The 27,647-nt window shown below is 43.3% G+C and overlaps 1 protein-coding gene across 2 annotated transcripts in view; it reads right to left on the bottom strand.

Moving 5' to 3' along the window:
• The window catches only part of STT3B (STT3 oligosaccharyltransferase complex catalytic subunit B), a 96,796-nt gene extending 71,598 nt beyond the window's left edge, over positions 1-25,198 (bottom strand). For both annotated transcript variants that reach the window (XM_087915368.1, XM_087915369.1), the window contains exon 1: positions 24,681-25,198. In XM_087915368.1, coding sequence (XP_087771494.1) covers positions 24,681-24,964 — 284 coding nt within the window. In that variant the 5' untranslated portion in view covers positions 24,965-25,198. The remainder of the gene's footprint in view (positions 1-24,680) is intronic.
• Between the last annotated feature and the right edge of the window lie 2,449 nt (positions 25,199-27,647).

Below are 27,647 nucleotides of genomic sequence, written 5' to 3'. Positions count from 1 at the left end.
TGTGAGCGGGCAGACAGGAAATCCATAATCCAAAGGCAGATTGAATTAGAAAGTCCAAGGTCCAGAAGTTTAGACACTAGTTTATGTGGAAGAATTGTGCTAAATGCAGAACTAAAATCCACAAAAAGCATCCTCACACAGCCCCTCCCCCACTGTTCTAGATGAGCCAGAGCAGTATGAAGAGTGATGGCTATAGCGTCCTCTGTAGATCTATTTTTTTTGTAAGCAAACTGGTGTTTATCAAATGTATGCGGAAGACCAGAAATGATGTGCCAGCAGACCAAAGCCCTTTATGATGGTAGGAGTGAGTGCCACTGGTCTGTAATCGTTGAGGTTACTGATAGGGAACTTCTTTGGCAGCAGAACAATGGTGGAAGCCTTCAAACAAGATGGAATAGTGGACTGGGATAAAGACCGATTGAAGATCCTGGTAGACTCCAGCCAACTGATCAGCACAGTCTTTAAGCACTCTGCCAGAGATACTGTCAGCCTTTCTAAGGTCCACAGCCTTCAGAATGTTCCTCACCTCCTGTTCCTCCACAATGAGGTGGGGGCTACAATTGGCTGGTAGTTGTATTTTATCTGTCTCTGATGTCTCCACTTCAAAGTGAGCAAAGAAGAGATTCGGTTCCTCTGCCAATGAAGCATCCCCCTCAGCAGGGATGACATTGGTCAGTTGATGGTTTGTAATTTGTTGAATCCCTCGCCACATCTGCCTCATGTTATTGCTATAAAAATTATCCTCAATCTTCCTCTTATAATCAGTCTTGGCTTTCCGAATACCTTTCTTCAGATTAGCTCTGGCAACACTGTATCTTGCCCCATCACCAGACCTAAAGGCCTTGGTCCTGTCACGCAAGAGGCGCTGGACTTCCTTGGTCATCCAGGGTTTCTTATTGGGATAGATCCTAATACATTTATCCACAGGGATAGCATTTGTGCAGTGTTTGATATAGCACAGAACAGTTGCAGTGTGCTCCTCTAGGTCAGGGTGGTAAAAGGTGTCCCAATTTGTGTTCTCAAAACAATTCTGAAGTTGTTGGGAAGAATCTTCTGGCCAAGATTTCACTGTCTTTATTATAGATCGAGCCCGTCTCCTAAGAGGGATGTACGCTGGTGCTAAAAGCAGGGACATATGGTCTGACTGACCCAATTGTGGTAATTGTATAACCTTATAGCCATGTTTGATACTTTGTCCAATATGTTTGCTCCTCTAGTAGCACATTTAACATACTGATAGAATTTAGGGAGTACTTCTTTTAAATCAGCTTGATTAAAGTCCCCCGCTATGATATGCACAGCATCAGGATACTTATTCTGCTGATTACTAACAATGTTATAAAAAAATCCCAAAGCTATGGTAGTATTGGCATCAGGTGGGACATAGACTGCAGTAATCAAAACCATGTTGAATTCCCGTGGAAGATATATGGATCTACATTTAAGAGTCATATACTCCAGATCCATGGAGCAGTGGCTGTCTACAGTCTTTGTATTGATACACCAGCTTTTGTTCACATAAAGGCTTAAACCTCCTCCTTTGATTTTTCCAGAATCTCTACTCCTGTCCTGCAGTGAGCTATGTAGCCTTCCAGCTCAACAGCTGCAACTGGAATGAGTGAATGAAGCCAAGTTTCTGTGATTAGCAAAACACAGCAGTTCTTGATGAATTTAGTCTTTGCAATCTGTAGCCTTAATTCATCCATTTTATTAGTCAGAGATCTTGCATTGGTAAGAAATATACTTGGAATTGAGGGCTTGTGTGGAAACTTACTCAGCCTAAAGAAAACCCCACATGGCATCCTCTTTCCCTATTCTTCTTTTTCTGCCTCTTCCTCCTTCCTACAGGGACAGTGATCCATGGCTCCCCCAGGGGCCTAGCTGCCTCCTTCGGTATGTTATGAGAATGTATAAAATCGTCCGTAATAGCCTTTTCACATTGCAATCCAATTTGTAACAAGGTTTGCCGACTATAGATGCTCCTTGCCCCAGAGGATTCAATCAAGGATCCAAAACACACACAGAATCATACACACCATTCACTGAAAGAAGCAGCAGTTAGCTGCAGCATCCACATGCGCAGCCATTTTGAAAAACGAAATTCTACTAGACTTGTTCTAGAAGCTGATTCTTATAGGCAAATGGACAGAAAAAATACTGAGCTTACAGAACTAGTTTAATGGCCTGCAATGTTAATGCAACTAGTTCAGCAAACAAGAAAGGAACTTATGTTTGTAGGCAAACTTCAGGTTATAACATCAATTGGGACAAAGATTTTTAACACTAAGCAACACAATTATCATTTCTTTATCATGAGCCATGGTGAAGCACTGGTTAGAATGCAGTACTGCTGGCCTCTTCTGCTAATTGCTAGCTGCCTGAAATTTGGCAGATCGAATCTCACCTGGCTCAAGGTTGACTCAGCCTTCTATCTTTCTGAGGTGGGTAAAATGAGGACCTAGGTTGTTGGGGGCAACATGCTGACTCTGTAAATTGCTTAGAGAGGGCTGTAAAAACACTGTGAAGCAGTATATAAGTCTAAGTGCTATTATCATTACTTAGCAATGCAACCCTGACAGCCCCAGTTCCTGTTGAACCCCAAAGCACGTAAGTTACATGGGAAGAGAAGGAAGTCTAAGGCAATGAGTACAAGGCTGCTATGCAAGCGAGTTTGGGTGTTGTTGTTGCAAGCACGTATGTTATTGAGATCCTGGCCTAACAATAGCATGGTTCTGGCCTAATGACAGCAACTGATATTACTGCAAATCTCATCACTATGCAATGCAATCATGTGATATCTCATTTAATGACTTCACTTAGGAATGGAAATTCCAGTCCCAAGTAGGGTTAAGTGAGGATCCCTTATATGACTTTTAAGAGAGAATAAGTTCTACAACCCTGTATAAAATATCTATAATTTGAAAGTAGGAAAGAACTTCAATATTTTTTCTCAAAATTACATCATACATGATCAAGAGGACACAATATAATTTGGATATGTTTTTATATTACCATCATCAAATTAGTCTTTGCATTCTTTTCCACAGCTGCAGAATTTGATGGGTGATTGAGTACACAATTTCCAGCATCTGTTTTTGAGTCCTACTGTAACACATTTAAGCTACCTGTATTTGAAATTGAACTTCAAATTCTCAAGAAGCAACAAATTATCAACTACAATTAAGATTCTGAAAAATGGCAATGTTCTGATATTGTACAAATTGTCAAACACTCAAATCATAATAATAAATATATGAATTGGGGAAACCCACAAGTTACTTCTAAAATCATATCTATTCCTTGAGATATAAGACATCTAGCAACTATTCAAAATTACAACCTTCCCCCAAAAGCTACATGCCCCCATTTCAAAGTTACATCTGTAGTGGCCTCTGGAGTTATTTACCCTTATGTTCATTTGCAGAGATGCTAAACGCACTCACCCACCTATTTCTCCCCCACCCTGATCTGAAAAGCACTAAGCTTGTTTTGCTATCTCTCCAGGTTCCACCCACTCCTCTCCACCCCCAATCACATTCACTCTCTTTCCTTTTGAAGGACTCAGAAAGATTGGGTAGTTAAGGACAGTCTTCTCTGCTGCTGGGCCATATGGAACAATCTAGAAAAAAGATTCTGCCAATTTCCCTTTTATTGCCAGTCTTAGGTCCCAGTGTTAGTTCCAATAACTTTTCGCTAGCAGAGTTAATGCTGGGGAACTAAATCTAATGGTGAAAAGGAAAACTGCCAGGATTTTTTCTCCTCAATTGTGCTACATTGCCCAACAACAAAATGACCAATTCACGTTATCTACCTTGACCTCTGAGTTTTGAGCATCTTCAAAAAGTAAAGTATGTGATTGTGACAGTGTGGCTATGAAGGAATCCTAAAAGGCTCTGGTGCTCCTAGAAGCAAGAAGCAGAGCACAGGATATCTCAGGGAGTAGGGAGAGGCCTTCGGAGGCCCATTGCAATAGGTTTGTGCTGGATTAGGCCTCTCAGTCTGCCCTAAGACAACCCATGCTCCACTTGGTAACAATTTGTGTATTCATTCAATAAATGCATTGGGGAGATACTGTAATCTCTTCTGAATGAATTCAGGTCAGTTATATTATATATAGCACTATAAAAAGACACTTTTTTATTCTGTATTTAGAAAATATTAGTGAAATGTGTTATATTATGTTAATTCCATTAATTTTATGTCTATCCATCACAGGATGAAGGCCTCTTCCAGATGTTCCCAACCAATATGGTCCTGAGGTTTCTTTTGCCAATTGGGCCTGCAATATTTGCTGATGTCATCGATCCATCTTGTTTTAGGTCTCTTTCATGGACACTTTTGATCAAGTAGGATCTGTTCTATGACTGCCTTTGTCCATCTGTCATCAGTTCGTCTTGCTATACGACCAACCCATTTCCATTTCTTTTACTTTCTTGTTGATATTGTATTTATTTGTTCTCTAATCCATATGCAGCCCTTTGTATCTAATCTTGTAACACTGAACATGTCTCTTTCCATGTGCAGCTCTTGCATGTGTTTTCTAACTCTTTTGGGCCTTGTAAGAAGAGAACATCATCATCTGCAAATCATAAGAGATTTAAATAGGTGCCACTGATTTTTATTCCCTCTTTTGCCCAGTCTAGTTTGCAAAATACTTCTTCAAGGCAGGCTAGAAAAAGGATATTATTGTATCGCCTTGTCGTACACCGCATTCTATTTTGATTTTCACTTTAAGATCATTAAGGCAAATTGTCAGTATTGTTTTTTCATATATTGATTGTAGTAAGTGTCAAGTTTCCAGTGATGAAATCCATTTAAAAAGAAAAGAGCAACTCCATCTTCCAAAACTATTTCTTTTATTTAGAAAAGCATCAATTGGCAAAGTCCATGACACAACCCTGAATTACCCCACAATATTAGAAGTTAAAAACAACTCCAAAAGTCACATTCTCCAATAGAAGTAATTCAAAGTTGCTTGATGTCATAAATCTCCATCTCAAGGGGCCTCAGCATGGTCAGCTCATGTTCTCACGGGAAGAATCACTTAGCCTAAACAACTCTATCTCCATTCCTCCCTCCTTAGGAATGTGGCAAGCCCGAAACCCTTCCCCCATAACCGTCAAAGAGAAAATAAGAAAAAGAAGATATACTAAGCCTACCTGAAATGACTACACGTCAATTTTGGGCTTGACAGTAAGTTTATGTAAGCAGTATCTATGCCTTAGTTGAGCAATGCATTAATTATTGCTTGCTAAAATACTGAGTCAAACACCTTTTAGTAGATAATGAAAGCCAGGCACAGAGGTATGATATACTCATTGTGCTTTTCAATGACTTGCTGAACAACCTGGATGTGATCCATTGTACCATAGCCACATCTGAACTCTGCCTGCTCCTGTGGCTGTGCATCATTTGCTGTTCTCAATATTCTTGCTATTATCTTGGTGAAAACCTTGTAGATGATTGAAAGGCTTATTGGGCAATATTTCTTTATATCATCTTGGGTCTCTTTCTTGTGTATAAGAATCACTTCAGCATTTTTCCATGCATTGGGTATTTTTTTCTTCTCTGAGGCATCTCCAGTATAGTTTTGTTAGTACCTTATATAAACTGTGGCCACTAACTTTCAGTATTTCAACTGTAACACAAGTCATTTCCTGAAGCTTTGCCATTTTTCATTGATTTTATAGCAAGGTATTTCTTCTACTAGGATATCTGGCATTTCCTCTTTTGTAGATGTTGTTACTTTTAAGTGATCTTGATCTTTGTATAGCTCTGAGTAGAATTTTCCAATTATTTCTAATATTTCATTCTAGTTCTACACACAGAGCCATTGTCACATTTTAATGCAAAAAAACCTTTTTTTGTGTATTTATAATCTTGCATTTGTTCTATTAATGCCTTTGTTTTATTCAATTGCCTTTTCACAAGCTTCATGCTAAACTGAGGTGTTTCTTCTTGGATACATTTTTCTTATTGTCTTGCAAAGTTTAAGTACACCAGTTTATTAGGGAATCTTTCACTGTCAATCATTTTTTCATTAAACCAATAATTTCAGAGATATTTTTGACTGTACATTTTTTACGGGTGCTATAGATGTAGCAGATTCAAGGATGTTTTTGATTATTCATTATTTTGGTCCATAATGTTCATCTCTTCCAAATCCTCAAGCAGCTTATCACTCTGTATTTTTGTTTTTTTTTTGTGATGTCTTTATCATTTTCATATGCTCTTTTTGAGGCTATTTATACTTTAGCTCATACCATTCTATGGTCAGTTCCAATGTTAAAACAAATGATGACATACAATTACTGAATATATTTTCTCACTTGACATGATGTAGTCAATTTTGCTTGTATAGACTGACTTATATGGCAATGCAATAATCAATAAAGTTTCCACTACTGCTAAGATGTACCCTATGGAGAATTTAAAAAACAAAAAACAAATAGATAAGACAATGGAATATCTTATGTTTAACGATTAATGGAATAACACTTTCTACAAAACCAGCTACTTTAAAAATTGAACGAACTACTATTTTTAAACATGGAAGTTCATCTTCATAGGAATATGCTCCAGTTCAGATTTAATTTGCTCAACTACGTTAAGTATATTCACAAGGCATTTAGAAATGTTCTAATTCAATTAACTACAGGCTACCTTATCTCTGAAACTGAAGTAGTTAACTTAATTTTAAAAAATCAGCTTCAAAATCCATGGTTTGAAGTTATTTGCAGTTAGCAAACTAGTTTAGTTCAGTTGTTGTTCAGGAAATTTCATAAACTATAATTAATCAAAATAGAAGTGAATTCCTTCTTGTAACTGTTATGTGATCATGACTTATGACACATCCAAAAGCAATCATTATAGAATGGTAATGGTAACAAAAGAAATACAAATTAATAAGCATGAACATTACCTAAAGAGCCTTGGTGGCACAGTAAGTTAGAATGCAGTATTGCAGGCTACTTCTGCTCATTGCCGGCTGCCAGCAGTTTGCAGTTCAAATTTTACCAGCTCAATTACACCAATACTATAAACTGCTTAGGGGGCTGTAAAGCACTGTGAAGCGGTATATAAGCCTAAATGCTATCTTATGTGCTATTGTTAAATATAAGCACCTACTTAAGGATAAATAAAAGATCTAAATTATTCAGAACAACCATCACAGGCACAAATATATAGCAAATAGGCTTTGGCTTACATGAACACAGTTTCTCAGCAGGCCTGGGAGAATCGATACATATGGGTTGAATCTGCCTTTCTGACCAGAGACTGAGTCATCAATCTTTGCCACGCCTCTTCATGTTGGATCAAGAAGTCCACAAGCTCCAGTCAAGACAAAGGCACAGCTACCTGATCATCTTCTTTGTGGCATTGGCTCTGCCTCCCATGTGGACACTGGACCAGACAGTTGCCAGGGTGAGTGGATTATCCCAAGGCATGCTGAGAAACTGCGTTCAGGTAAGCCAACGCCTATTCTCCAGCATGCCTTTGGGAAAATCCACACATATGGGACATACCAAAGCTGGCAGTCCCTATGGGGGGGAAGAAGTCTGGTCCTGTGAACCTCGTCTGTATGGACTCATTGTAACACTCTTCTGCCGAAGGCCGCCTCTGCTGAGGCGTATGTGTCCAGTTTGTAGTGCCTTACGAAAGGAGACAGGGAGGATCATGTCGCCGCCCTGCAGATGTCCTCAAGTGAGGCTTGTGTCACCCAACTATGGTAGCTGCACTTCTAGTTGAATGGGCAGTTACTCGTCTGGGTACAAGAAGACCCTGAGTCTCGTAGGCCTTGGCTATACAAGCTCTGATCTAACTGCCGATGGTTGAGGAAGAGACTTTGGTACCCATTGAAGACGGCTGAAATGAGGGCTTCAGTTTTGCGATATGTCAATGTTCTTTTGATGTATCTGCAAAGTACCTCCTTACAGTTTGTGCCATCTGTGCTCCATATCATGAGATGGAGTGGGGCAGAAGTCAGGTAGGACAATTTCCTGAGCCCTATGGAAGCGGGAGTTTGGGGATGAAGGTGCCAAGGTGCAGAATTACCCTATTTGCGTGGAAGGTGCAGACTGAGGTCTCTGACTGAAAGAGCTGCCAATTCCAATATGCGCCTGGCCAAGGTAATGGCACTAAGAAGGCAACTTTGAGTGTTAAGTACCGCAGGCTTACAGATTGAAAAGGTTCAAACAGTGCCTGGGTAAGGGCTTGTAATACTGCAGACAGGTTCCAGGAAAGATACCTGTGAATCGTTGGTTTGAGATTGACAGCTCCTTTAATGAAGGTGCGGACTACTGGATGCCTGGCTAAGGAGTCCCACTTTCCATAATGCAACACCATGGACAGGGCGGCTATCTGTCTACGCACTGTATTAGGAGAGAAACCTTTGTCGAGTCCCTCTTGCAAAAAGTCTGCAGAATAGAAGCTGCAGTGGGATCCATGTCATTTTTGGCACACCAGTGATGGAATGCTTTCCAGGTAGCATCATACATTCAGTTCATGGAGGGCCTCTTAGAGGTTTGAATTGTCCTGATCACCTTTCTTGAAAAGTTATCCTTCCTCAGGTTCCTCCTTTCAAGTACTAGGCGGTCAAGTGGAGCCACTGAGGCTCCAGGTGTTCCAAGAATGCCTGGCTGAGAGAGATCCTATCCTGAGAAATCCTCCAAGGACGGGACACTGACAAGCTCACTAGGTCTGCATACCATTACCATCTGGGCCAATGGGGAGCTATGAGGAGGATTTCTGCCTGTTCTAGTAGCACTTTCCTTATTATCCCCAGGACGAAGGGAAGAGGTAAAGGAGACTCTTGGGCCAGCAGCTGCGAAAGTCATTGACCCCTTCCGCACCTGGAATCTGGAGAAGAATCAGGGAAGTTGGGTGTTTGTTGGAGTGGCAAAGAGGTCAAGTACCGGCCTCCTGAATTTCTGAGACATCTCCCGAAAGAGATCTGAGTGGAGACACCACTCGGAGTTGTCCACCCTGGTTCTGCTCAGTTAATCTGCCTGTACATGTGATATTCCTGATATGTGCTCTGCCTTGATGGACAATAGGTGATCTTCTGCCCAGATTCCCAGTTGCTCTGCTTTGGTCATGAGGGATCTGGAGTGAGCCCCTCCCTGGCAATTGACATGTGCTTTGGCTGCCACACTGTCTGTTAGGATCAATACGTATTGGCCGGCTACTGTGCTTTGGAAGTGTTTGAGAGCTACAGGGATGGCACTGAGTTGTAACCAGTTTGTTCTTTTGAAGGTCCGCTGGGAACCATTGTCCCTGTGTGAGTTGGGACTGTATATGGGCTCCCCCATTCTAACAGACTCACATCTGAAGTGACTATTATGTGATTAGGTTCCTTGAAAAGGGACTCCTTGTGATCGCTGGGGAAACCCACCACCTGAGGAACCTGAGGACGTCCGACTTCAGTCAAACCTTGATGTTGGAGGTGCTGGTGCCTGCCCTCTGGAACAGTAGGAGGAACCATTGGAGGGAACTGGCATGTAATCGGGCCCAGGGCACTATAGTGATGCATGGTATCAATTTTCCCAGGAGCTGGGAAAGCACCGCTAAAGAACCCACTCGCTCCGCTGTGATCTGGGTGACCAAGGATTTGATGCTGTCCTGGCGCTCCTGGGACAAGTAAACCTCACACAGATTGGTATTTATTACCATGCCTAAATGTAGAAGGCGGGTCTAGCTGGCTTTTCTGGACTAGCTGGCTTTTCTGGAAGTTGATGGAAAAACCGTGTTCTTGTAGAACCTGGATTATGGAGGCCAGGTCTGACCGGGCTTGTTGGCTGGAACTGGACCAGATAAAGACATCGGCAGGATAGTACTGGACCTGCACCGGGATTGTTCTGAGGTGCACAGCCAGTACTGCCACCACTTTTGTGAAGGTCCTGGGGGCCGATGATAGGCCAAATGGCAGGGTTTTGTATTGATAATCATTCCCTGTGTAATAGAACCTGAGAAACCTCCGATGGGAGGGATAGATAGAAATGTGCAGGTATGCCTCCGTCAAATGGATGGAAATCAGGAGATCGCTCCCCCCTTAGGCCTTCCAAGATTGACTGCAGAGATTGCATTATGAATCTCTTGTACACTATATGAGTGTTCAGCTTTTTGAGATCTAGGATTGCTTTCCGCACACCCCTCCCTGTGGCCTTCGGAACTATGAAGAGAATGGAGTAAAACCCATGGTCCCTCTTGCTCCTCTGACACTGGCTCGATGGCCTGGATGTCCAACAAGTGCTGAACTGCCTTGTTCATGAGCTCTTTTTTTACAAGTGTTTTGGAGGCTCGGCAATGGGTGAAAGTCCTCGAAGTGGATAGAAAATCCAGGATGAGACGGAATGGGCGTTGGTTCTTACCTGACACGCCATTTCTCTTCGAGCTGCGAGGATCATCCAGAGAGTGGGAGGTGCTTCAGTCTGTGTTGTTGTAGGCTGAGCTTAATTACTGAGGAATGCTCCTCCTTCCATCACGTGGCTCCATTACAGCGTTCCCCAGTTTATGCGAAGGCGAGAGGAAAGAGAATTTCGTACTCTCATCTTACTAGACTTAAGGATTCATTGGCCGAAACAAGAGCCCACCAGATGGTGAAAGATAAGGGTGGGGCTGGATGATCCTCGCAGCTCGAAGAGAAATGGCGTGTCAGGTAAGAACCAACGCCCATTCTCCTTAGAGCTGCTCAGATCATCCAGAGAGTGGGACATATCAATATTTGGCTGTCCTACGGGAGGGACTCCGTCTGGTTCGGGAGCCTCTCCGGGTCCTTGAGGACCCGCTGTAGGACTCGTCTGCCAAACGAGGCTTCCGATGAGGCAAATATGTTGATTTTATAATGCCTAATGAAGGGAGACGGGGAGGCCCAGGTAGCAGCCTGGCAAATATCAGTGATTGGGGCCTGGATGGCCCAAGCTGCCGAGGTAGCCGCACTTCTGGTGGAATGTGCTGTTATTCTGCTGGGAACTGGCAGAGCCTGAGACAAGTAAAATCTACAGATAGTAGCTCTGATCCAGCAGCCGATGGTTGAAGGGGATACTTTGTGGCCCAATGTTTTGGGTTGAAAGGAAAGAAATAGGGATTCGGATGTCCTAAAGGGCTGGGTGCGCTTAATGTAGATGCGAAGGGCACGTCTCACGTCCAGGGTATGCCAAAGAGTCTCCTTCTCTTGCGAGGGTTTGGGGCAGAAGTTTGGGAGAGTGAGTTCCTGTGCCCTGTGGAAGGCTGAGTTGACCTTGGGCAAGAAGGTAGGGTTGGGCCGGAGAACCACCGGGTTGGCATGGAAAATGCAGAAGTCCTTCTCACCGACAAGGCTGCGATCTCCGAGATTCGACGGGCCGATGTTATGGCCACCAGGAACACAACTTTGAATGTTAAAAACTGGAGGGAGGATTTCCTGAGAGGCTCAAAGGGGTGTTTAGTGAGATACACCAGGACCCTATTAAGATCCCAGGTAGGGTATCGTTGAACGGTTGGGGGACACAAATTAGTGGCTCCTCTGGGAAATTCCCTAATGCGAGGGTGGTGGGAAAGGGAACCAAAATTGTCGCAAGCGATGACAGTTGTGAGGGCTGCGACCTGCTGTCTCAAGGTGTTGGGGGGAAAGGCCTTTCTTCAGTCCCTCTTAGAGGAAATCCAAAATCCGAGCAATGGAGGGCGAAAGTGGGTTGACCTGGGATTTATGACACCACTTGCAGAAACTATTCCAAGTGGCATCGTAGATTCGGGTAGTTGAGGGCCGTCTGGCGGCTAAGATGGTATCAATGACCTGGTCAGAGAACTTCTTGTTTCTTAGGCGGTTCCGCTCAACCTCCAGACGGCTAACTGGAGCCACTGGGGATCCGGATGCAGGAGGGGCCCCTGAGAAAGGGAGATCCTGTTCGGGGGGATTTTCCAGGGAAGGACCGCCAACCATGGACGCCTGGGCCAGTAGGGGGCCACCAGAAGCAGTTCTGCCTTCTCGTGGATCAGTTTCTGGATGACTCTGGGAACTAGGGCTAATGGGGGGAATGCGTATGGAAGCCCTGGGGGCCAGGAGCAACATAGGGCGTTGTAATTCTCGGCCCCATGGGAGGGGTACCTCAAAAAAAATCTTGGGAGTTGTGTGTTGAGAGGGGATGAGAAGAGATCCACTATTGGTAGGCCGAAGATTGTGGTTGCCTCCTTGAACAGAGACGGGTGGAGGCGCCATTCGGAGTGGTCCACCGTGGCCCTGCTCAACCAGTCTGCTTGGGTGTTTGAGACTCCTGAAATGTGCTCTGCTTTGAGGGAGAGGAGGTTGAGCTCCACCCAGCGGCAGAGGCGCTCGGCTTCTCTCATCAACCGTATGGACTGTGTGCCCCCCTTGTCTGTTGACGTGAGCCTTGGCAGTGACATTGTCCGTGAGGATAAGGACATGACGCCCGTGTACCTGAGGGAGGAAGCTGCATAGGGCCAGGTGTATGGCGTGAAGTTCCAACCAGTTTATACTGCATACCGTTCTGTCTCCAACCATCTGCCCTGTGTCGTGAGCAAGTGGATGTGAGCACCCCATCTGGACAGGCTGGTGTCTGTGGTGAGGTGAACTGCTGGGGCTCCTTGAAGTAATGACCCTTGTTGATGGCGGCGTTAGTCCACCAGAGGAGAGACGTGAGGATCCTTGGAGGTACCTTGACTGTGGATTTTGAATTGCTTCTGCTGGATCTTTGAAATGGGAGCAGGAACCACTGTAGGGATCTGGTGTGTAAATGGGCCCAGGGAACAATGGAAATGCGTGAGACCATCTTACCCAATAATTTAGACAATTCTAATAGAGTTACCTTTTTTGATCGCCGGATATGTTTGACAGATTCCTGGATGCTAAGGAGTCTTTCCGAGGAAAGAAAGACCTTTCCTTCAACCGTATCAATTAGACTCCAAGTGGGTTATCCAGGTAGATGGCAAAAATTGGCTCTTTTGTTAGTTTAGGAGGAACCCATGGTCTTGGGAGGGCAGAGAGAGTAGCTCTGGTGTCCCTCTCTGCTTGATGTCTGGAGGGGGACAGGATGAGGATGTCATCCAGGTAACAGTGGAGACGTACGGGGAGGTTCCTAAGGTGAGCCGCTAGTGCTGCGAGGACCTTAGTAAAGGTTCTAGGGGCTGATGCCAATCCAAAGGGGAGGGCCACATATTGGAAGTGGTGGTGATTGTAGCAGAACCTGAGGAATTTGGAATGGGAGGGCCGGATTGGGATGTGTAAATACGCTTCTGAAAGATCTATAGAAGAGAGCCAGTCCCCTTGCCTGGTACCCAGTAGAATAGCTTGTAAGGTGTGCTGGATCAGGTAACGATTAAGTCGTTTTAGGTCTAGGATTGCTCTCCATCCACCCGAGTGTTTGGGGACCATGAACAGGTGGGAGTAGAAACCCCGCCCTCGGTGAGAGGGTGGGACGGGTTGGATAGCCTGTATGTTGAGGAGATGTTGAATAGTGGAAGCCATCAAATTGCGTTTGGTGGGATCCTTCGAGAGAGGGGATGCCATGAAAAAGTCGGGGGCGCTGAAATTCCAGGGCGAGTCCGAACCTGATGGTGTTTCTGACCCAGGCATCGGAAGTAGAGGAATCCCATCGGTCGGCGAAATGTCTGAGACGTCCGCCAATGGGGGGGAGGATCGGGATCTATCTTGAGAGCCGGAAGGGCCTCCCACCCGATCCCCTGAAGGGTCTCTTGTAGCTGCCGCCCCTTCTGTTCCTGTCGCCCGAATCAGCTCAATCCTGGGGTTGGGATGGCCTAAAGGAGGGGGGTCTCGGGTACCTGGGCGGGAAGGGAGACTGGTAGAAAGGTCGGGAGGACCCTCTCCGAAATGGCTGAGGGGTTCTGGGCTCTGACATCCGAAAAAGAGAGGGAAGAAATTTTTTCTTGCTTCGGCTCTCGACTAGCAGGGGTTCCAGAGCTGTGCCGAATAATTTGTCTCCCTTGATGGGGGCAGTGGCCAATTTGACTGTTTTTGACATCCGCTTGCCAGTGTATGAGCCAAAGCAGGCGGCGGGCTGTAACATGAGAGGTTATGGCTCTAGTGGAAAACTTAACCGAATGGTTGGTGGCGTCGGCTGAGAATTCTGCCGCGGCCGTGAGTTTAGCAACGTCCTGATGTGCCTTTGTATTAGAGGAGGGGACATGCTGTTTTAGTTGGTGGAGCCACCAGATCAAAGACCTGGTGAAAAAGGAAGCAGCCATGGCCGATCTATTGGCCCAAGCGTCAGCTTGGTGAGCCCGGCGTAAGGCTAGTTCAGCCCTCTTGTCCTCGGGTTTCAGAGTCTCCAGAGGATCACTAGAGGAGGAGGAGGATGCTAAGCCAACAATGGGCTCATCAACCTCGAGGGTATTAAGTAGGTTGGAGAAGTCTGAGTCGAGGTTGAAAAACCTCTTGTCCTGGCTGGATGGGGCAGGGGGTGGCCCTGTGGAAGCCAGCAGTTTTGATACCAGGTTGGAGAAAATGGGTGGAGCCGGAATGACTTCAGCTTCCATAACGGGCTGCTTGAAAATAGAATCCTCTGGACCTTCCGCCAAGGAGGGGTGGGCAGAGGGAGACTGCGTGTACAGGCCAGAGATGTTTTTGGCCTTAAAAGAGAAGCGATTTGTACAGGTGTGGCTTGAACAAGCCCACAAAGGTGGGCTGGTCGGGGGTGAGGCCCTCATCCTCAGACATCTCCCCCTCCATAGGCTCTGTCTCCGATAGGGGTTCACTGTAGTGTGTTGACCCCAATTCGAATTCTTCCTCCTCCCTGAATTGATCCAGGCCCCCTTCCTCCTCCTCCTGTTCCCTTTCTGGAAGAGGAATGTCCCTCTGAGAAGGTACCTGACCGTGGGGAGGATCCGATCTAGGCAGGGACCTGACCGATAGAGACTCATGTTCAGGAGCCATCGGGAAGAAGCCAGTTCTGGACATCTGTTGGAGACCTTCTGCAATCCCCTGGCGGATAGCCAGCTCCATCCATGACCTCATTTGTTCTGGAATCTCGACTATGGCGACTCCTCTTGGCGCAGACCAGCGGCCGTGGGAGTAAATGTAGCTTCGGGTGTCTGTCTGGTCGTTGGTCCAGGGGCCTGATGCCCCTGGGGAGAGCTGTGCCTGGAGAGGGAAGAGAAATCTGGAGGAGGGGGGTGAGTAGAGGAAGAAGGAGTGGAGGGTGGGAGGGCTGGAGGCACCGAGGGAGACCCCCTGGATCGCCTGTCAAATTCCTTCTCCAATGCCTTATGACGCCTTAGGGCATCTCTTTGAGAGGCCTTGGAAGTTTCCTTAGCCTGTCTGCGCAAATGGTGAGACTTAGATTTGGCCTTCAAGGAAGGGCCTTTAGAAGAATTGTCTTCTGCCATTTTAAGAAGTAACAATCGCATGTAAGGATACTAGAGGCGGTTGGCTTGCCTAGGGTTCCTTTCAGGTGTCCTTTCAGCTGGTCCGCGCCCCCTTTTGGAATTTTGATGTATATAATAAATATTATTCTTATTATTAATTTTATATATATATATATGGCATTCGGCTTTGCTCGGGTATTTTCCCACGTCATAGTAGCTGTGCTTTTAAAGTTGTAGCGACGTTTCAGAAGAATCTCATCTGCCATCATCAGGCTTCTGTATAGTGTTCATCTGTGGGTCAGGCTTTTATAGTGGTTTCAGAATTAAATTTGGGGCAGCCTACTGCTGTGCCAGAATGGTTTTTTCATCACCCTGATTGGTTGGGAGTCTTGGTCTGTGTTTATTGGTCTTGGAGTTCGCTGAGTTCTGCTTGATTGGTGTTTCTAATATCTCCTGTCTGTTTTTTGGCTCTTTTTGTCTCTTGATTGGCTGGCAACATTGTGTTACTTTATTGGAGGCCTTTAGTGCAGCTTGGCTTCGGGTAAATGGACGGCTATCATTAGTTAGAAAGCTAGGTTTCATCTGGGTGCCTGGTTGGGGTGTGTTTGAGCTGGAGGTATCAGGGGGGGATCTGTCTGTGCCCAGGTGTTTGCCTGGCTTGTGGCGTGGAGATTTTTTTGTTTGTGATTATGTATCCAATTAGTCAAATGAACGCCTGAGGCCAATGGGACCAGGTTGGAGAGATAAGGCCTCCAGCAGCTTTTACTCCCAGACGAAAACCGGGGGGGGGGGTGTTATTACTTCACCCTGAGTGCAGCTGTGGAAAAGCCAACGATACTTTAAACAGAGGAAGTATCAGGTATCCAATTGTAATGAGAGGCTCTGAACAGGCTGGTAAGGCCTGTTTTGGTGAGCTAGAAACACTCGCAGCAGAGAAATGAGGCCGGATGAAAGAAATGGCGCCTGACCACGAGGTGGTGCCCAAAATGGCGGCCGCCTACTGATCCGAATGTCGGGGCCGCTCAGGACGGAAATAAGCCCCTCCGGCAAGCTTAGAATGCCGAGAAGGGCAGCGAGGAGAAATTTGCCCCTTCCTGGGATGATTGGCGTTCATGGGGGGGGAACCGGCGGCGCTTTGGAGCGCAATAATTCAAGCCACTAACAAGGGCGGCGTGGAAAGCGGCAGGAAGATAACAGATCGAGGATGGGGGGGGTTAGCGCAAGAGCGCTGCTGAACCGCCCGCTTTTTTCTCCCCCCTGGAAGCAAGGAAGGCGCTCTCCTGAATCTGGAGACAAAACCAATTGCGCAGAGGCTAAAGGAAAAAATATCAAAGCAAACCTTCAAGTGAAATTAGAAGAGATCCTGAATCGGCCATGCTTTATCAGAAACAGCCTAACTCTCACGAGGCTGAGCATAAACTAGGGAATGCTGTAATGGAGCCACGTGATGGAAGGAGGAGCATTCCTCAGTAATTAAGCTCAGCCTACAACAACACAGACTGAAGCACCTCCCACTCTCTGGATGATCCGAGCAGCTCTAAGGAGAATCGCATGTTTTTTAGGACCCAAGAATTCGATGGGATTGCCTCTCATCGGTCTGCAAATACGGCCAGTGAGCTGCTGATGGGGGGGAGGGGTCTGACAATCATTTGGATCAACAAAAGGGATGACCTCGAGTGCCATGAAAGGGCCATTTGAATTGGAACTGTGGTTATTTCTATCTTGAAATCTCGATCTATCTGGAGGTCAATCTGATAGTGAGAATTCCTGACCTGATTCAGAGGAACGATATGGCTGCCTATGGATATAGAGAGAAATCCTCCAAATAAGGGTGACCCTGTATAGGGGGCTGAGTCCACATTCCATTTGGTTCTAGCATCCACTTGCCAATGTTGTAGCCAGAGCAGACGACGAGAAGTAATACTGGATGCCAGTCCCCTGAAAAAAAATCATGCAGGGAAGAATTGGCTGTTACCAGTTTATTGATGTCCTGATGCATTCTGATTTCGTCTGAGGGAATCCTGGCCTATAACTGGTCAAGCCAGAGAAGGGATGTCCTAGGAGGTGGTTGCCGCTACTTTGACCACCCAGGCGTTGGCCTGGTGTGTCCTGTGGAAATTTTGCTCTGCCTTCTTATCCTTTGTCTTAAGGGCCTCTGCTATGTTGCCAAAAATCGCAGAGGGTGAGACCAAGGATGCCAAAGGGTTGTCCAGTTGGAGTGACTCGGTAAGGTGAGGAGCCATATTGAAAAAAACGTTATTGTTACCCCAGAGTGGGGAAGGATCCTGGCTGCATCCATTTTCTCTGAACCACATCCAACTTGGGGCAAGGGGTTGTTGCAGAATAGTGGGTTCGGAAAAAAACCTGCTGTTGGGTCCCTGATTTTCAGGTGAAGCAGCCAGGATATTAGGCTGGGGATCAATTTGGGCAGTGGTCCTAGCCTTATGGAGTAGGGATTTAAACAGTCATGGACTGAATAGGCCCATTAACGGGGATGGATCAGGAGATAAATCCTCATCTTCTGAGAACCCTTGCTCTCCCCGACCTTCCTCCTTTATCACTGATACCCTACTTCATCAGACCCACCAGAGTGGGTTGGAGAAGCAGTCCACTGGTGCTTAAGGGATTCCAACTGCGGTCTGTATTGCAGACTGCAGTGCTTGAGGATCAGACCTTAGAGAAGATGGATGGCTCCTCTCCCTCAGGGTGGAGGCCACCCCCTGAGAAATAATCTGAGAAATCAGATCCTTGATCTCATCTGATAATTCTGGGGCCAATCTATCTGCTGAACCAAGCCCCACTATCGTGGGAGTAAATGTGGCCTCAAGAACCCTAGTTCTGTCTCTGACCTGTAAATCTGCAGGACTAGGGATCATGCAATCAAATGGAAATCTTTTGAGTTTGGATTTCCTCTGCAGATGGGATGTAATCCTGCTCTCTATCGCCCTCTGGTGACCAAGCCCCCATAACTGCACGCAATTCCTGTGCTAATAACTGCTGAGGTGGGGAACAACCAGGCTCTGGCGGAGGAGAGGGGGAACACCTCTCTTGTTCTGCTTGTTTCTGAGCTCTAGAGAATTGTTTTTCCAATGCCTTTTGCCTTTGTTCTTCTGCTCTTGTAGGCTTTCTGGAATAAACAGCTTTTGCCTTTATCTTGTTTGCAGCCTCTTTACTCGCAGATTTGGCCTTTCTGGGGCTCTGCTTGGACCATTTAGCATGTTTGGGCTCCATGCTGGCTGCTGCTTGGTTGGCCATGTGCTTACTGCCGAGATCGTGCAAGAAGGAGAGCAAAACTCAATCCTCCTCTTTTTGGGGAGTTCTTCAGTCCTGGGTTCCTACCCTGGGCAGTGACAATGGAGGACTTACCACTCTCCTGGATAGCCTGGCATAACTCTCCATATGGTCAAAATGGCCGCCACCAGCCCCGAAAATCAGCTGTGAGGCTCTAATAGTGCAAATAGCCACCCCCGAGTTACCCGGTTGAGCCTCGGTATGCAAATGGCACACTGGGGGCGATAGCAGTTTAAACACCCCTTCCCGGGGTGGGGGATCATTTTGGGGCTCTTCCCTGTTTGCCTGGGCTGTTAGGCTTTTAATTGGTAGTTCAGGGGAGCTGCAAAAAAACAGGGCAGGCAGGAGTTCTAATTGCTGCCTGTTTACACTATTTTTAAAGCTTTGCAAACCTTTAGGAGAATCCACACTTTAAAATGCTGCTTTCTGCTGAAATTGTTGGAGCCAACCTTTGCCACATCTCTACAGGGCCAAGACCGAGTCGTGACTGGGGCTAGAGGATTTCTTGGCCCAACAGGAAGAGGCATGGCAAAGATTGATGACTCGGTCTCTGGGAAGAAAGGAAGATTCAACCATATGTGTGGTTTCCCCCATAAGCATGCTGGAGAATGTAAAGAAAAACTAAGGACAAAATTCAAAATCAGAAGTATAGAGATCTAGCTTTGGGGGAAGAAAATGAAAAAGAAAAGTTTATAGTTGCAAGTTTATTACATTTTCTACTATAAAGAAAACTCTTAATTATAGTTAACTTTTCAACATTTTCACTTTGAAAATTAGAAGCTACCTAATACTCTTTGTACGAAAGAGCATTGTGTTATTTAAATAGTTTATATATGTATAAACTGATCTCTACAGTATAAATTATTAAGACAAACTCACCCATTATCCATCAAAATAGTTAAACGTGGAATTATTTATTGTGATCTAGGTCCTATAACTTTTCCTTTTTTTGTTTTATCTGGGGAGGAGTAGTCTAGAATGAAACTACAATTCAGCAGAACACTTTGAATTTTTTTTAATAAATTACGATTATTGATTTTCCAAATTGCAGCTATGTGTAACCTGGTTAGTTATTAGAAGAAACTGAGTTTGATAAGAAAAATTTTAAAATCTGTATCTCAGTTGGATATTTAAGCATGACACTATTTTTATTCTAAATACAAACAATATTATTTAATATCAAAATTCAAACAGATAGAATTAATCCTGAGTAGGTTCCCTCTTTGGAGGTAATTGGAGATACAGACCTGTTAGGCCAAAAGCTGATTTCAAAAATCTTGTAGTTCTGAAAAGATCCAGAAGTTTTCAACAAGCTGCCATTTTAACTTGGCAAAAAAATGTTAAATATAGAAGAAATTAAATATGTTAAATCAATGTTATAAAAAATAAATGAAATCAAAGTAAATTTGGGTATGTTTTGGCCCATGTTTTTGGAAAGTGGCCTTTAGCAACTGACACAGTCAATCCTTAACCTGAAAAGAATTGTGAATTGCTAATCTAAATGCTAATTACTTTATTAATATTCCATTCTTTTTCCATTGTGATTGTTTTTTCCTAAAGTTGATATAATAAAACATTTTAAAAGATTTAAGACCAAAATATTTATGAATATGCTACTCTTTAGCTGTTGAAACAATACCGAACAACCTATTGCTTTCTTAGATATGGACAATGGGATGAAAAAGAGATGCTCTTCTAGTATCTCAGGTTTCCTGTATTAGGAAATTTGACTATCTTCCCACTGCTAATGTTCTATCTCTACTTAAGATTCAATTGTATACTGAAAAGAATCCATTGACAGATACCTTAACTCAAGGGTGTCAAATTCAAGGTCTATGGGCCAGATGCAGCCCACAGCATTCTTAGATCGGGCCCATGGGGGTGACCTGGAAACAGAAGAGAACCGGCCCACAGTGCCTCTGCTAGCAAAAACAGAGCTTGGGAGAGCCATACAAGCCCCTCCCAGGCTCCGTTTTCAGCCCGAACAGCTTCCTGCAGTTCTCTGCCAGTGAAAATGAAGCGGGGTGTGTGTGTCCTTAACTCCATTTTCACTGGCAGAGGGCTGCAGGAGGGTATTGTGGCCAAAAGGTGGAGCTCAGGAACCCATTTTCACTAGCACAGTACTCGGGCCACCACAGGAGTTACCACCACAGGTGATGTCAAACTAGCCACACCTACCCCAGCCCCTGAGGTCAAGCACAACCCTGATGTGGCCCTCAATGAAATTGAGTTTGACATCACTGCCTTAATTGTTATGGCTAACTATTGATAAATTTATTTCTTGATGTAAACATCCCCAATACCTATGAAAATCATGTTTTCCTTAGCAGAACTGGTCTGCTGACTGTATTATGAGATGATTCCAATTAATGTCAGCAATATAATATCAAAGTTTACACTGGTTAACCAAGAAAGTAGCCAATCATATGACTCAGGAGCTTGGCAGTATCTGGCACCCCAAACTCTTAAATGACTCATAGAATGCCTTCATTTGACAAGCTGCATGGATTCAGTCTTTAATTAAATCTAAAATGATTACAGGGAAAAGTAGTTAAAGGAATATTTTTTTAAAATCTTAAAATCTCTCTACATATAAGATTGCAGTACTGGAGAACTTTTACACAAAATTGAGGTACAGAAATATTTTGGAATCAAATTCAAATTTTTACATTGCATTTTTCTCAGATGTTACAAATCAAGTAGTGTGTGAACTCTTAATCTAGCTATCATTCTATGTGAGCTATGATTTATGTTTAAGGTACTATGCCAATCCATCATGTACTTTCAATAAACCATTATTTATCAAACCATTGCTGAAAATAAGAGTGTGGCTTGTTCAAAGATGCCCAGTGAAGCTAAAAGTGGCCATCCTAGTTTAAATATTTTCACATTATATCTGACCAAGTATCTTATGGCCATGTCATACCAAATGATTAGCATGCCTATTATATTATTATGGTTTGTTGCATAGTCAGACTGGATTTGGCATTGCATGGTATTATATTATGCAGCTTGGTGACCTAATTATGAAGACTCTCACCTCCCGTTCGGGATGTTGAGTGTTCAATCCTAGGTACAAGCAGAGGTTTCTCAGGTGCCAAAAAAAAAAAAAAATCTGCTGCAAACTCCATGTGGCATCAGGAAAGGTATCCAGTCAATAAATGCACAGCTCCATCCAGTTGCCCCGACTCTACTCCAAATTAAGGGATTACGGGGTTGTAAAAAAGGATATTATAAGAGCAGTGGTTAGAATGCAGTATCGCAGGCTAATTCTGTTGACTGCCAGCAGTTTGACTCTCACAGGTTCAAGGTTGACTCAGCCTTCCCTCCTTCTGAGGGTGGTAAAATGAGGACCCAGTTTGTTGGGAGCAATATGCTGATTCTCTAAGCTGCGTTGTAAATTATATATGATTTCTGAAGGTGCATTTCTGAAGGTTTTCTATGATAAACATCTAATTATTTGTCTTGTATGTGAAGAATTTTAAAGCAAAAAGCAGGCAGCTTCTTTGTAACTGTTCCTGCTTTGAAATATAATTTGTTTATCTCTGTAGTTATGCTCTGTATAATCTTGTGTTTCCAATTGTTCTTGACCATTAAAATACTGTAAAATATATTTGATTACATAATAATGTAATGTATTAATGTTTTGTCAAATATCACTTTAAAAATGCTAAGTTTTCCCTCATACAATCCAGAATTAAAATGTCCATATCTCTAATTATTTTAGTATGTTGAGAAATAGCCCCCAAACGTTAATGCTTCCAACAGAAGCAGAAGCTGGGAAGAAAAAAAGGGGTATTGAATTATTTGGAACTAAATTAGTGGAATGATATGTATCTTTTAATTCATCCAGTACTATCTTTCCTGCCTGTGATCCTCAGTACTCAGGGAACTATTTGACATGTTTACTTGAGTATTACAGATTTATGAAGTATTTTCTGAAAATTAATAAAGCAATTACACAGCTGTTTAACAGTAAAACTCTGATTAACAGCTTCATAAGATGTAAGGTTAACTGCCCTTCAATTCAAATGCCAAATTAAACAAAGGAAATTATTGTCTACTTTATTATGTAACAGTATAATAGTAAAATGGAAGTTTGTTCGCTGCAGCATGATCTGTTTGAATAGAATGGTAATAAATGATTTTTCACCTCAGCCAATTGTTCTAACACTACACCTATTTTCAGAAATATTTTTCTACAGGCCATTTTTCACACCGATCTAACTGGAATAATCCCAAGCGCAAAGCATTGATTTCCATCTCAATACAAAGTTTAAGGATTGTGGACCAAAAAACCAGCAGAATAGAATGAATTTTAACTTCTCTATTATTACAGTTTTTGTAAAATGTAAGTTAACAGTATATCTTTATATGTATCTACAAAAATGCTGCAATCTGTTTAATACTTCAAATTCAGCCTGCCCTAATGTACAATCCATATGGCAGGTGAAAAATGCAATATAAAATATTGCATATATTATAAAATATATTATGGAGGCAAGATATGGAAATGGTGCAACTATCTCCAGTTTGATAATTAAAGTACAGAGTCAGAAACAGAGGAATTTATTGATCAAAAATAATCCTACAAACTTGCACTCATCACAATAATTGGATTCTGCCCTGTGCCAAGAAAACGTCTAGGGGAAATAATGCAGAATAGTACCCCTATATATAACAATTACTGGAAGAAGTTACATCAAATTGGTGTATTCTACTCTGGCCAAGATCTGATGTATAATAAATCAAATTTTATTAAAGATTTTTTTTAAAATAAGAAAGAACAAATTAATATAAAGTAAGAAATAGAAAATAAATCAAAGAAAGCTAACTGCAGAAAGATAAAAGGAAAAGAAAAAAATATAGAGAAATAGTTTCCAATTTTCTTTATGGCAGTTATAAGGCCAATTGTAAATTTACCTCTTACTCCATAGTTACAACATACCTTTCTATAATCTATTCCGTCTATTCATCAAAACATTTTTATCATAAATTCATTTTTTACGTTTCACGTTTCCAGTTAGCTGTAAAGGTAAATATTGCCTTTTCTCTTATTATAGAAGTTAATTTAGCTATCTCAGCAAGTTACATCATTTTCACCTATTCTTCACTTGCAGATAAGGCAAAATATTTCCCTCTTTGTGCATCAAAGTAATATTTTCTATAACTGTCATACAGGCATGCAAAATCATACTTCATAAAATGGAAATTGTAACTTTAAATTCAGTTACATATAAAGGACTACGTGATCACAAAAATAAGTGCCGATAAAAAATATGCATCTATTTAAAATGAAAGTCCTACTCATTTTCACTGCAATATAATTACTATTACAATATGCTGGTTGGTGAAGCACCAAGTCAAAAGCCCAACAGTTTCATTATCCAATTGCTTTAGAAATTTGATAATAGAGTTCTTAACTACTAAATCTCATATATGACAGGGTCTATTTGTACACAGTATGCCCCCACTGGTTTCTCTCCTCGTCTCCGGACAGTTTATTGCAAAAGCTCCTTCAGCGTCCAATGCTTTTTAACTACTGCTCCCTTGCTCCATTCCGGTCTCTCTTCCATACAGAAACGCAAATGCACGCTCGTCTATGCCGCAGCGAGGATTACAGCAAAGCTGCACAAGTTTTACCCATGAACAAATGAAAATGATTGATGTCTCTTGGTCCAACACCAGAACGCTTTCAAATCGTAAGCTTAGACATGATTGTTTCGCGTGTTTTGGCAGAGTCGCAAGACAATCTTTACGGTTAAAATACCTATCTCAACCATAGCATTTGTTGGCTTTTCCACCATCCAACCTGACACCCTCAAAAACTCCGTATGATCTTTCCCACATGCCACCTCTCGCTCCCTGCCCTCCTTCCATTTGCACTACCAATAATTTTTCCTCATTTGCATTTTAAAGTCTTATTTTATCTCGGTTTCCCCCATCTTCTCAAGGAGCAGACGCAGCTCCTTAACCCGCTTCCCTGTTCCTCAGTTTAACTGCGGTCGCTTGGTCGTGCACCGCCGCATGGAGCAGCACCTGAGTCCGTTTCAGACGTCTCTAATTCTTACCAGGGGTCGAACTCGTGTATGATGCTCTCGAAACGGATGACGGCGAAGAGCCTGGAACTGAAACCAGCCAGCCAAGCCAGGAAAAGGATCGTGAAGGAAAGCAGCGACTGCCAGCCTGCCGGTTGCGAAAGGCCCCCCGACAGGCCGCCGCCTCCCGCGGGGGCACCAGGACCGGTAGCCGCCAATGAACCACCTCGACTGTTAACCAGCGCTTGGGAATTTGAAGATGACGAGATAGCGGCAGCGGACTTGTGCTTCTGATCAGGGGCTGAGTGTTCCGCCATGTTGGTCCCCGGGCTCCTCGCTTTTTCTCCGCCTAACGCGCAGCAAAGGAGGAGCAGAATCCGCCTCGTTCTCTCAGCACACTTCGCAAAAAAAAGACGGGGGAAGCGGATGAAATCACTGTCTTCCGCGCTCTTTTCACTGGCGGGGGAAGCACTTCCCTGCCGCCACCTCTTCTTGAGGGACCCAGGAACTGTTGCCGGTTGCGGCAGCCGCCGCCAACATCCCAGTGTGGCGCCGGAGAACGGGCACGAGACTGAAGCAGCGCGAGGGGGGGGGGAATAAGGCGTGGATATGAGAATAAGAGGAGAGCCAGACAAAAGTTGCTTCCGCGTAAAAATGAATTGGCTCAAGATTGCGTTGGAGTAGGTCAAAGAAAACGAAATGGGCGGAGAAATAAAGCGCGGGACCGTAGACAGTCATTGGGCGGCGCCTGAGAAAAGAAGGCGGGGAAGAAGCTAAGACGGTTAATTGAGGCTTAAGGCCCGAGCGATCGCTGACGCTCAATTGGGAGGAGCCGGCGATGAGTCTTTTCCTCCCGTTTTCGTCAAGATCATCCTATTAACCTGTCAGAGAGCGACAGGTACTTCAAAAGGACAAAACGGTAGCCAATTACAATCGACAACCATAGGGCGCGGCTACAGCAAGGCGGTGACTTTATCATTTTTCACAAATTATATTTAAAAAACAACAACCCTGTGCGAAGTGGAATCGTTTGATTGGCTGACAAGTTAACCGGTGACGGAGTAAAATCGCATGTTTTTCCCCCCCATCACGTGAGCTGGGGTAGATGCGTATTCCTAGTGAGGAAGCCCGAGGCATATTGGGGTTTGTAGTTTCTAGGCATTGTTGCTTTGAATCTGTCAAACGTTCTGTTCACCCCTGCTTTCATGGTAAACTTTGAAGATACACCCGTCAAAATCTGTATATTTGTTTCCCGAAGCTATAAAAGAAATTGAAACACGGCACAGAAGGCTATTATCATGCTAAAAGTATTGCTCAGTGCAAAACGCAACTTGAAAAAAAATCACACCGAATCACACTGCAGGTACTTAGGGCAATTAGAGAGAGAGAGAGAGAGAGAGAGCGCTTGCATAACACATACCGATCATTCTCAATCCAGGCAACTTCTTGGAAGGACTGTTGTTGGGTCCACATTGCATCCCAGAGTTGTTAAAATGAGAAATGATATTCTAAATAGCACCTCAGAGCAATAATGCTTAGGATGAAGACAAAATGAGACTGCAATAATTGGTGCCAAAGTTCGTGTAATAATATTTAAACTGGATCAATGTATCAAATTCATAGAGCAGGAAGTACTAGTATAATCATACCACAATAGTTTCCTATTTGCCCAGTTTATAATTGCTCATTTAATAAAACAATATTCTATTCTTAGGGGAAAAACTTAGAATAATAAATACATTAATTCTAATAAATGGAACATCAGGAATATTTAAATCAGTGGTTGCTTGTAGTTGAATAAAAACATAGAGTTGATGAGTCTGAACAATCAAAATTCTGTACTAGGAAGGAAGATAAAAAGTACTTCGGTGCCAGGCAATTTTCTTGGAAAGATTGAGAAAGGATTCTGTAACTGGGTGTAACAAATTAGCAATTTCTCTAGAACAAAAAATTTCTGAATTTCTGAAATTCAGATTTCTCTGAAATTGCCAGATCATATGCCATTTAAGGACATATTTTAAGCCAAAACTAATACTTCAAATGATGGTTAAAATTACATAAATAGCCAAAGCAGAATGTAAAGCTTACAAAATCTTAGTGACAGGTGCTGCCATTAATATTTTCAAATACTTTTCAGTAAAAGCTCTGCATTAAATACATACTGGTAACCTAAATAGTATAACCAAAACATCATCAACCTGTTTTTCTGTGGCTGGTAAGCCTTGGCTGGTAATATTGTTTGGACCTTCAGATACAAAGCTAATTATAATACACCTAAGCTATGAACAAGCCTTTCTGAAAGAGCAATCTTCCAAGTTTTTCAGATCGAAAGCTGGATTTATCATGGAGGTTTATTTTTCAGATCAGAAAGTTTAATAACAAATGATTAGGAATATTTCTTACAGAACATAATATTTCAGTTACAGAATTTGAAAGAAATTTAGAGCATGGTAGAAAAAAACTTCTGAGTAAAAGGAAAATAAAAAGGTTTCAAGACAGGTTCATGGAAAGAAGGAATGACCTAATAGCAATAGCACTTAGACTTATATACCGCTTTATAATGCTTTACTTTTCTATAATATTATAGAAACACCTAGATATATCCATTCTTATGCCTTTGTAATATAATAGAGAATTTTCAATTGGATGTTTCAGTTTCTTCTAATCAGAAAGGGCATGCTGGTAAATATCATTTTCTCTCTTGAATTAGTAGAGCACAGAACACATAGCACAGAGATGACAACAATGCCATTCTCAGAAATGGGGGTGGGCGGTGAGTGGGAGAGAAATCTGTATCTATAAAAATGATCAACAGCTTAAAATTACCTTTCTTATAATGACAAAGGTAGAGTTTACCCTGATACATGCAACACAAACATCCTTTATACGGAAGAATTGCAGAGAGGGCACAATAAGTGACTTTCAGCAAAATTGGCAATAATGACTACTAATAGTATCAGATATCAGTGGAAATCTTAATGTAATCTCAAATCTTCTTGC

Source organism: Pseudonaja textilis, chromosome Z (assembly GCF_049901715.1).
Source record: "Pseudonaja textilis isolate UNSWEBS1 chromosome Z, rPseTex1.2, whole genome shotgun sequence".
In the NCBI taxonomy this organism is placed as follows: Eukaryota; Metazoa; Chordata; class Lepidosauria; order Squamata; family Elapidae; genus Pseudonaja; species Pseudonaja textilis.
Note: the sequence above shows the minus strand (reverse complement) of the source record. Positions and strands in the feature narration are given on the sequence as shown.